The 11,413-nt window shown below is 40.0% G+C and overlaps 1 protein-coding gene across 2 annotated transcripts; it reads right to left on the bottom strand.

Annotated features, from left to right (window-relative positions):
- Positions 1-440: 440 nt before the first annotated feature.
- On the bottom strand, positions 441-9,937 carry LOC122780477 (regulator of G-protein signaling 1-like). 2 transcript variants are annotated; one of them, XM_044043441.1, is made up of 4 exons: positions 9,851-9,937; positions 4,102-4,163; positions 1,792-1,955; positions 441-1,564 (listed from the first exon to the last, which is right to left on the bottom strand). In XM_044043441.1, the coding sequence occupies exons 1-4, from the start codon at positions 9,853-9,855 to the stop codon at positions 1,376-1,378; spliced, it is 420 nt and encodes a 139-aa protein (XP_043899376.1). In that variant the 5' UTR covers positions 9,856-9,937; the 3' UTR covers positions 441-1,375. The 2 variants fall into 2 exon arrangements, with proteins under 2 accessions (XP_043899376.1, XP_043899374.1); XM_044043439.1 differs by having other exon boundaries at positions 1,792-1,958; positions 9,851-9,936.
- Between the last annotated feature and the right edge of the window lie 1,476 nt (positions 9,938-11,413).

Genomic DNA, 11,413 nt, shown 5'->3' with positions numbered 1-11,413 from the left:
TTTCAGATGTGAACTGTAGAGGGTGCTGCTCGGCAGGTTTTAATGTTCAGAGCCAGAGATGATGAGGTTAATAGGTATCAGCAGCTGTGATAAAAAGAAGGGACAAACCAAGGACATCTATAGGACAGGGAGAGGACAGAGGGTTCTGAAATGACAGCAATATCAGTGTATATTGTACAAACTATTAATTTTTCATGTCAGTGAGATGTTTCTCCTGTCTCGTTTGTGCTGAGCTTCATATGCTGATTAGGAACGACCCTCGTGAGTCTGCTTCAAATGGAGCTCAAGTCTGTAACATGGATTGTGCCACAAATGGTCTAAAGCTACCCTACATGTGTGTTTTTTGCAAAAATGTAAACTTGATATGACATCTTTACATTTTCTTTTAAAGGTTTCACCCATTTTTTCCCACTTGTTCAAATGACGAATAGACAGATCCAACTGTCTGCTGACCAAGTAACCATTTAATTTCACTGGGTTTAATAGCCAGTTTAGAAATGTCCACAGTTCTACAATGTATACATGGTTTCAGAGGCTCAATATACTGCTTTTTTTTTGAAGAAGAAATTCCTGGTGACAGCCTTGTCTTGATTCAATTCCTAATCTGTAATTTACAAAAACAATATATACATTTACAGGAATGTGTCCCAATAGTGGGGAATATTTCATGATCATTCGTGATCATTAACTTATACCATTTGCCGAAAAGTGTTTTTTTTTTTAAGATAACATACACAGAAAAAGTAACTGCAGTCGTTCTGTTGTGTGATCCACTGAAAACAAAATGACACGGGCAGTGATTCACAGACTTAATACAGTGCTCGTCATAGGTTATTCAGGGAACCCTCCCAGATAAGAACACACATTTCTGTATTATTCTGTATATCAGAAGATATACACAGATTTCCTGATGTATCAAAACAGAATAAGTGATAAGTGTAGAGGAAACACACCATTACTCGGTTGACAGCAGTATAAATATTGACGGGTTTTTCTGCATGAGATCAATTTTCAAAACACGGGGTACGATGGACTCGTCTGTGCCACACATTACACTCAATTCACCCTTGAAACGTGTCATTCAAAATAAACGTCAAACTTTCCGAACATGATGTCAGACTTCGACTGAATTATAGGTGTCTGTGTGCAATATAAGGCAATGATAGCAAGGAAAAAAGCTGCTTCATACATTATTTAGATAATGTCTGACTATAACATCCTGTCAATCCCCCGTACCGACGGCTCTGTATCTCCTTTCACTTCTGCTTCATTTCACACAGCCAAGCCGTTTTGTGTTAGAACTGAAATTCTAAGGAGAGTCCACAGAAGAGCAGAGTCAGTCATTTGGAGACGCGTCGGGCCGAGCTCTATTTCCTCAAGTTGCTTTCATGGCTTGCTCTGCCTGTTCCTGGAGAGCTTGGTAGATTTCGGATTTCAGAAATCGTGGATAACAGTCATTTTCCATCAGGCTGTATATCAGTCTCTGCGCGCTGTCAAAGCAATCTGGCCCCGGCTGAGAGAGATTCCGGCTGATTTCTTCTCTTGTCACACAGTCAATATTTATCTGGGTTCAGAAAACAGCAGCTTTTATTTCACCCATGACTCGTTTTCATTTTAGAGATAGTATAACATTATGAGGAAAGAACTATGTGTTCAAGCAGTCAAAGGAAAACTGCGTTTGGTGAGTGAAACCATGCAGGAGTGATGGGGACCAGAAGACCAGCGGTCGACGCGGATATGAACAAACACAGGTGTTTACTTGTTTCACATCCTTGTGTGTGAATGTCGTACCTGTCTCAGAGCATCGACCCGGACAAACTCCGCGTAGATCCCGTTGGCGGCGTCTGTCATTTCTGCCTCACTGGTGATTTTCTTGTAGTTCTCGCAGGCCAGCCAAAAGGAAAGGTTCTCCTCACTGTATTCTGTTTTCAGGAAGTTCTCAAACACCAGCTGGCCTGCTGCACACACAGAGAGACCCAGAGAGTCCAGAAACAGTTTCCTCACAAATGCTCAACAGAAGGTAAATCACAGTGAGGTGAAGGGAGGGAAATAATGAAATGAGGAAAATATTCTTTCTCGTCTGACTGCATATTTCACTTTTTTCCCTCATACACACAACAAGAAGAATTACTTTCCAGTGAAAATCTGCAGATGAATGCAACTATTACTTAATGTACACACGTTAAAATTTAAAGCTGCAGTGCATAGGTTTGGGTGATTTTTGTCAGGCTATTGGACGATTTTTTTTCTTAATTGTGATTAATCGAACAAGTTTCTTTGATTATGATGAATAATATTGGAACTTTTCTCTTCACAAAGACCAAACCACATACAGAGCTTCTGATGAGATTTTTAGAATCACAATCACAATAACAATCAGTATTTATTGTCAAGTACGTTTAAGGAATTTAACAGTAATATAATAGAATTTATACAGTAACACAAACACAAATTATGTACATATCCATTTCAATCTGAATGTTTTATTCACTCTGATAGGATTACAAAGTGTCTTCCCTGGGATTCCACTGAAGGTGAATCCATGACGGCATCGGAAGTGATACGCATTCACTTGAGTCGATGTGCTTCCACCGTCGCGTCATTTTTCCGTCAGTCTGTTGCTCCCACAGAAAATACGCAAGTTCTTTTCTATTTTTGCCAGGATGATGTAACACAACACGCTTCAATTCAGAAGAATCCAGCACGAGCATGACAGGAAGTCAAACACCGATACAACATTAAGCGTTGGAGTTTGTTTCAGAATAAAAGCCCGTGTTCTGCCCTACCATATCAAACGTCAACAACAACATTTACATAGATCCGGAGAAACAGGAGTTAATTGGAGGCTCGACGTAACCAGATTTCTGTGATCGTTTGGTCAGGTGAATCAGATTCTGATCAGTTATGCTTAATCTGATTTGTGCTGCAGTCCAAATAGTGAAAGTTTATTATTTCAGTAATCTTTCACTCACATCCCCTCTTTCCCTCCACACAGTTCTTGTTTGTTGCATCATCTTTGTTTACAGACATCTTTCAACTGCCAGGTATGTGTGAATGTCTGGAGGGCCATTTCACATCAAAACTTTCATCAACAAAACCCTGCAACCTGATGTGCACTCTCACAGCATTACACAATTACACGCACACACACACACACAGACACCGACTGAATGTTTCTTATCTTCCCCTCACACCCTCCCTTACCTTTGTTACAGGCTCATTCAAAGAATGTGTGTCTCTAACCCAGGTGTAAAATACTTAGCGCGTCTTCTAAGAGCGCAATCAAAACAGCTAACTGCAAGCACCAGTGTTATTCACACAAATCGCTTCACATAAATCCCAGGTGGCGCTCTGACAGTAATTGACAGGAAACAAAATATGTCTGGGGGCTGCGACAAATCACTTTGGCTTCATATCTGGGCCCTTAATCATGAACACAGTCGACTCTTGAAAAAATCACACGAGATGTACTGTGCGGTAAATGCCGTCAGATTGCATCTGCCACATGCACAACAATTTATCTCCCCGACTCCCCCCCACTGTTTACCTATTTGTCATGCGTGACACTGCATTTCTAACAAAGGGAAATGGAACAACTGCCACGCGGGACAAAATTTATCTTCCGCAAAACAGTTAATCTTGACGCCGGAGACAATGGGGTGAAATATTACAGATCAGCAGAATTCATTTGAGTAAAGTAATGAGAAAGGAAAGGTGGCAGAAATGGGGGGGGTGGGGGGGGCATCTGTCCCTTCAGTCGTTCTCAGACAGAAGGAGAGAGGATGTGGTCAGGTGGAAGCGGCACCTTTATAAATGAAAATGAGCCGGCTTGGAATCAGCCGATCTACATCGGCTGCTCACGTAAGGCCCCCTTATCTCCGAAGTGTCATCCTCCTTTTAAATATATCTCCAAATGGATTTGATGAACTCGCAGGAAGAATATATCCTTCATTCTGCTCCTCGAGAAGGCTGAGGAACGATTTGAGATGAGGTGCAGGACTGGAGCAGCAGAGAATAGCAGAGGGTGAAAAAGAGGGGGACAGAGAATTGAGAGGGGCTTTGACAAGAGAGTGAGGGAAGTAAATCCATAAGCTGGCTCACTTTTACACTCTAGCAGTTGGTCGAGTGACTCTCCCCAGGCCATGACATCAGCTATAGCAGCCCTGTAGAGCAAAAAAAAAATGTTACAGCTTCTCAAACAGGTCAGATAATTAAATATCAGGGACCACAACTGAACCCTTTAACACCGAGTGTATCATGTACAACTCAGGTTTTCGTTTTTTCTTCATTTTAAATTGTTAATACACTGTTTTAACGTGCAGTAAATTGTAAATAACTGCCAGATATTGAAAGTTATTCTGGAAAAATGGACAAAAACACTTACTCACAGGATAATTTCTGGCCCTTTTATGGTTAAAAAAATGTCCAGACGTTTTAAGAGTTCGGTGTTAAAGGGTTAATTTCTTCTTGACAACACTTATTGACATGCATTAAAACAGAGCATAAAAATGGCAGTTATTTTACTTTACAATACATATATATGAACAAAGACTATAGAGATAATGTAAATCAGCTCTATTTACAGAATACTGACAATGAGTCATCTCTCTTTGTGGACTGTGTAAAAAAGTTGTAAATAGTAGAGACAAAGAGAGAACTTTGCTGTTGTTTTCACCTCTAAGAAGTCGTTGTCTTTCTCTTTAATGTTTTCATTCTCAAAGTTGAGAACTTCACTTCTTAGCTTCAGGCTTAACGCTTTCATTTCCAACAGCAGCAGCAGGAAACTGAAGGCGGAAAAAAAAAGCTCTGAAACCCAAAGTTAGAAACGAGCTGATGAACTTAGGGGTGCGTTTGTCAAGACTGTAATATGAGTATAATTGGCAATACGGCAACACGAAACACAAAAGGTCTATTTGAAGTTGAAAAGACGGATTGACAGACATATTCCGAACACTTCCTTTTTATGCTGTTGGATTATTTTTTTTTATAATTACCCCTAGTGCGATATTTGTATTTCATATATATATAGAAAGAGATTGTTAGTACTGACACAATATTCAAGTGAGGCAACACTGCACACTTTTGGATAATACACTACAAAATGTTGTCTTACAATAGGAGCGTGTGGCATGTTTTGACACAGAGGTCCAAATCTTAAGAATCAGACGTCTAATTCAGACACTTCACAATTAAGAAAGACGTATTAGGGCGTAAGTATGAATAAAAAAAAAAGAACCTGGGGGAAGGGGGTAAAATTTTGAGTAAAAAGTCGCAGATTTATGAGATTAAATGTGGCAAATCTACAAGAAAATAAAGTCACAGTGGGCATTTTTCAGCACCACAGACAGCGTCAGATTGCGCTCACATGAAAGAGCCACCAAGCAGGCCACCTGTGAACCATCAATACACAGGAGATTATAGTAATCAGTGGGTTCCCAGTTGCGGTGGACTGTGATGCTGAGAATGTCCCACATGCTTGCTGCAGTAGAGAGGCTGTGATTAACCTATACCCACACTAACGTGTCCGCGTGGCATTCCCTGCTTACTGTGCGGCGTGACGCCTGTGGTGTGTTGAGGTTGCCTGATAAAAACAAAACACTATTTTTAGTAAGTCTGCTACTTTTTTTTCTTAGATTTGCCGCTTTCGATCTCATAAATCTGCGACTTTATTTTCTCGTAGATTTGCCACTTTAAATCTCATAAATATGTGACTTTTTTCTCATAGATTCGCCACTTTAAATCTCATAAATCTGCGACTTTATTTTCTCGTAGATTTGCTCCTTTTAATCTCATAAATCTGCGACTTAATTTTCTTGTAGATTTGCCACTTTTAATCTAAAAATATGCAGCTTTTTTCCTGAAATATTACCCCCCTCCCCCTGGTCCGTGATTTTGTTTTTTGTTTTTCATACTTGGCCCTAATATGCCGTCGTAATCATCTACTTTCCAGTGTTGTAGTAAACTATTTGCTTGTGCTCATTAGGCTCCCTGACAGTCAACCATAGTGGTTTGGTTTTACATGATTTAATATTCCGTGGGAATCACAGCAACGAGTCCTCGGTTCACTGACACCAGCCGGAAAGTCTTATTTCTGTAAATCTAATTGGAACGTGTCCACAATCAGTTAGATTTATGTAAGTATGTCAGCTAACAGCCCGACTGGCTGCACCCTCCTTCCTTGCTGATTGTGTGAACTGTTGGGGTTCTCTGCTCTCCTTGATGTTGTCTATGTACAGTGCCTTGAGATAATGTATGTTATGATTTGGCGCTATACAAATAAAATTGAATTGAATTACTACACGTTTTTTTTGGGGGGGGGGACTCTAGGATCTTGGATTTTAACGATATCTGTGGTGGTGTTGCCGTAGGATTTACAGCATGGGAATATGTTGAAAAGTGAAAGTAAATAGAGAAGGAGTGCCCACCCTGACAGACTCTCAGGCTCAAACTGCGTTGAATGTATAAGAGATGCTGTCCAGATTCTCTGTGGTGTATATAAATATGCATTATCAGCGGGCAGGTGCAGCCGTGCCAGTATTTATGGAGACGTGTGTAATTCTTTTTATTTTTTAAGTTGTGATTAATCGCCGGATATCTCTTGGCTCTGACTCGCAAACACACATATTGTATTCCATGGTGATTTCAGCTGTAAGAAATGTAAATAATGCTTTTTTTTTTTCATCTCCAAGCGCACAGCAACAAACAGACTAAATCAGCCGCTGTCAGCGTGAAGGTGTACTTCAAATTGCACAGCTGCTTTTACTAGACAGCCAAGGCCACACTCAGCAGTGAGCAGCTGAGCGGGGGCAGCTAGCACTTGTCAGGAAAAAAAAAGAAGAGGTACTACTGCTGCGGCTTGTACTTGTAACAATGTAATTTAAGCCTCTGTTTATCTCGGGCAACAATCTGTCAGTTGTAATTACACGAAAATCAAGGGTGGTTGAGTTCTAAAAACAACATGTGCAGTAGTACTATACAGTAGTGAATGATTATTAAATCAATATCTTTATGAGAATCATATGGAGTTAGCATGTTTTTCCCGTGTGTGCGTGGGTTTTCTCCGGTTTCTCCAGCTTCCACCCAGAGTCCAAAAACATGCAGAATTGGACACTCTAAATTGACTGTAGGTGTCAGTGAGAGAGTGGATGGTTGTTTGTCTCTATGCGGCCCTGTGGTCAGCTGAGATTGGTACCCCCCAGGACCCTAATGTGGACTATAAAGTGGTCTAGAGAATCATACCAAAAAATATAGTATAGTATAATATAGTCCTTTATTGTCATTGTAACCTGTACAACGAAATTAAAAGATAACACCAACTGAAAGAACACCGAGCCGCAGCAACTGTGTGCGCCGCTATCTGTACTCCTCCATCATATTTCCTATGATCAAAATGATGTATGCGTTATTAAATGAACAGATTTATTTGAGGGATAAAGTGTGAATTTTTGTGTGTGACTTCCATCTTGCATGAAATAGTTAATGGCTGCTGTAAAAAAAAAAAAAAATCATCACCATTGTTATTATTATGCTATAATTAATGTTGATACCAGTATAATTTTTTATCAACAATCTCTGCTCCTGCTTATATAAATGACATTGCAGTTCTATAAACATGTCATCACGAACTCCAACTGTCTTTTATAAACTTAGAACTAAATACAATTATTGTGTATCTGCCCCTGGTCTCTCTCTTCTGTCGCTACCTCATCTCCCTCTTGTCCTTTCTCTCCCCCACCTCTCCTCTGTCCCCAATTTTTCCTTTGACCCCAATCGGTCGAGGCAGATGGCCGCACATCTTTGATAAAGATAAAGATTTCTTCTTCTGTTAAAAGGGAGGGTTTTTTTTTTCTCTCCACTGATGCCTAGTGTTTGCTCATTGTGAGAAGTGTTGGGTTTCTCTGCTTTCCATGATGTTGTCTATGTACAGTGTCTATGTACACTATACAATCAAAATTGAATTGAATTGAACACACATGTTGAAAAGCTTTAACTCACTGGAAGCTTGCTAATATACTGTATATATCACACGACTCCATTCAAAATGCCAAATATCACTGAATTTCCCAACAACACACCACTGCAAGTACATTGCGATATTATAACACTGAGCCAGTAGCACTGAACTCACCTCCACCTCCACCAGTCAGCAGCACCCGACTGCCCCAGGCAGCACAGTCCACCAAACCCACTCTACCAACTGAGTGTCACACTCATTTCTTTTCTGCTGTGACAGCTGTCCAACTGACTGAGGACAACGGCGAGAAGTGTGTGTGTGGCTGAAACCTTTCAAGGGTAAGACTCAGCTGAATCAACAACAGACACAGTTTTCCTTTTATATTCGATTTAAAAGAGTGTATAAATATGTTTGCACGATTAGAAAGGGATCATGTGGTGCTACTCACGATTGTAGACAAAAAAGGCTGCCATGGTCAAGTCATAGCAAGTGCCTTTCACCAGCAGAACGTTTCACTTTATCACTTTATATACATTTTTCACATCACACATGGAATTTAGAGAATGTAAGTACCAGTGTATGTCAGCCAGTCTGCAATACGGATGTATCCCACCCACAAATTGATTTAACCCTTAGAACACAGAGAATTTGGGCTGCTTTTTTCCATAATATGTTTAAACGTACAGTATATACAGATTAAATTTAAAGTTTAAAGTTTATAGTCCGACAAATGTTAGATATTTACAATTATTTTGTTGGACGACGACGGGGAAAACTTGGAGTTCAAGCCTGTGACAGCTTTCTAAGGCCCGCCCACAAATAAAACTTTATTTTCAAACAACAAAATACAAAATGTATGAATCATTAAATGGATATTTTATTTGCTTCTTAAAAAGTGTTGTTTGTTTTGTGAAAAGTCTAAATTTAGGCCATAAGAGTGTCTTATATCCTTTTTGTTTCAGCACAACCTATAGACAATCTGGAAAAATAAAAAATATTTTGGCCAACTATAAAATCACACCTGAGCAAAAAGTACTCAAAATGTTTAAAATCCGATTGAATTTGTGAAATTTGGAAATATGTCACAGTTCAAAATTTGCTTTATGAACAAAAATGAAAGAAAAAAACTGTCTATTTTGTGCACTACAAACTAAACTAAATAACATAACTTTGACTCAAAAAAATGCAATTTGTAAAGCCTGAATATGTGACCTACAAACACCCCACCCCCAGGATGTCCATATAAGGAGTTGTGTGTTATTCCCACGGCAATTTACCAAGGGCTCAGATTTTTAACCAAGGGTTAACTAAACTTTAGCCATAAACAGTTTGATGTCAAAATCCAATCGCTCAAAAGTAGTTCATTGAAAACGCCTTGAAGAAAAAGTTTTGACAGCTGTGATAGTGGAACTTTAAAAGTCCGTCAGAAGTAAGGGACAAGGCATCAGAAGACCGTATCATAATGCAGCCACTCATTTCTCCGATTGCATCACAGAGAGCGCAGAAGACATGCAGCTCAAAGGAACTCTTGCTCCTCTTTGGACCTTTTTTCATGTTTTCTTAGGGATGGAATAGAAAGCGTGCTGGAGGCAATCTGAGCAGCGCAGAGCAACACAGAAACACGGAGAGAGACGCTGCCCAGATCACAGGCATCCCATCAGAAACACTCGCTCACAGACTTGTGGATAAGAGACAACCGGCTCCAAAACATATGCCAGTTGTATTTTAGTAACATGCTTTGTGTCTGCGGTGAAATAAAAAAAAAAAAAACGTCATTACTGAGCAACAAGGCAAACCCGAGGGGAGGTAAAACATTCATGCTCAACAATGTCAAAACACTCACTGCCAGAATGCAAAAATCTTAGCGTGTAAAGCCAATTTGGAGCATATACTTACAACATGTGTGTCCTGTTGCCAAAACAGACTGAAGTATGTTCCGTGACAGCAGAGGACGTTCTCAACAACACACTCTGATCCTTCCTTGAACTTCCCTTAACGTACCTCCTACCTTACAGGTACAAGCCCATACATGTTATGTTGTCGTACAGGTCGGCTGAAGGTTTGCTAAAATGTCTTGCTCCGTTCTTTACTTTTTTTATTTTTTTATTTTTTATTTTTTTACCACAGTGTTTTGGCTGAAAATCCCAGATTTGTTGCTTTTTGTAATGCATTTTCTGAAGCCAGCAACAACACAGCACTCTTGAGACTTAGGAAGAAAAAAAAAATAAATAAATAAAATGCTTCGAGCCATGATTTAAGCAAATCATTAGTTTACAAAGCAAAGCAGATGGAGACAGAGAAGCACAGCTGTGACCAACGTGGGCCAGATATTACTGCTGTGGGCCTGAGCATTGGTTTGGCTCCAGTTTTGATTTCGAACACTTTTCTTCAGTCAATGACAATGACTGAAGCCTTGGTTTAACTTAATCAGTGATGTCTACGGAGCCCAGGAAAGGATAGTGGGGAGGAGAAACAATGTCAATTTTCGTTGTGTACTTCCAGTTGAATTTGGTGACGGGAACCAGAAACTATGACTTGTTTAAACCCGTGTAATGCACAATTACGTCACTTAAAAACCTGCTACAATTTTGCTCCAATGAAATGCAAAGGCTGAGATTCAACGGTGGATCCCTGACTCTGAACTTTTTAGTCTTGGCCTCTTGTCTTGTTCATTATCGTCTCTGATATTAACTAATTTGAACTTAAACCAGAGATAACTTCAATCATCTTGATGAAGCTATGTTTCTTAACCTGAGCTCATATCTTAAATAGGCATTGCAATGTTAATCCCAACTGTCCCTCAATATTATGTATGATTTGACAACAGGACAATTGAAACCAGACAAACTGGTACAGACCAGGTCATTCACCATTGGTGACTGTATATGCTGAATTGCACTGTATTAAGTTTTTCCCTCTAGTATTCATTTATACACCCCTTTTTTTGTGGACCTTAGAACAAACGGGCTTCTGAAGTGGATGTTATCATTTTCCTCCACAACAACTCAAATGCTGGCGATCACTCACAAGGTGTGCATCCATAAATGAAGGCAATAAACACCAGGAGAGTCAGCGTGGGCTTCGGCTCGACTCAACTTGACTCTACTTGTTTTGTTTTTTTTGCTTTTCCGTTAGTGATAGTACCTGGTGGGGGTTGTTTTGGTACCTGCTCTGGCAAAGGTTCCAAGCTGAGCTGAGCAACTGACTGGCAAGCATACATAGATGCAGACGTTCCTGTGTTTAGTGGCTGACGAGAGGATTCAGAGACAGCTGGATGCATAGAAAACGGCGTCGACCACGCCCACATTGAGGAGGTCCTACGGAATGGAATGGAAAATGACGTGCCTGATCGTCGAGTAGTGCAAAAGCCGTATAATTGTTGGGTTCTGGTTGGCCTTGGACAGAAAATTCTGCAGGCGTGTCGGTTTGAGACATAAAAAAATGCATCTCTTACATGTA

This window comes from Solea senegalensis, linkage group LG14 (genome assembly GCF_019176455.1).
Source record: "Solea senegalensis isolate Sse05_10M linkage group LG14, IFAPA_SoseM_1, whole genome shotgun sequence".
NCBI lineage: Eukaryota > Metazoa > Chordata > Actinopteri > Pleuronectiformes > Soleidae > Solea > Solea senegalensis.
Note: the sequence above shows the minus strand (reverse complement) of the source record. Positions and strands in the feature narration are given on the sequence as shown.

Bases quoted from the DNA above. Each gene is read 5' to 3' on its own strand.
- LOC122780477 (XM_044043439.1), bottom strand. The intron at 1,959-4,101 runs GTGAGCCAGCTT...CTGTGTGTGCAG, and splicing joins CCAACTGCTAGAGTGTAAAA to CAGGCCAGCTGGTGTTTGAG. The intron at 1,565-1,791 runs GTACGACATTCA...TTCTGAACCCAG, and splicing joins GGGTCGATGCTCTGAGACAG to ATAAATATTGACTGTGTGAC.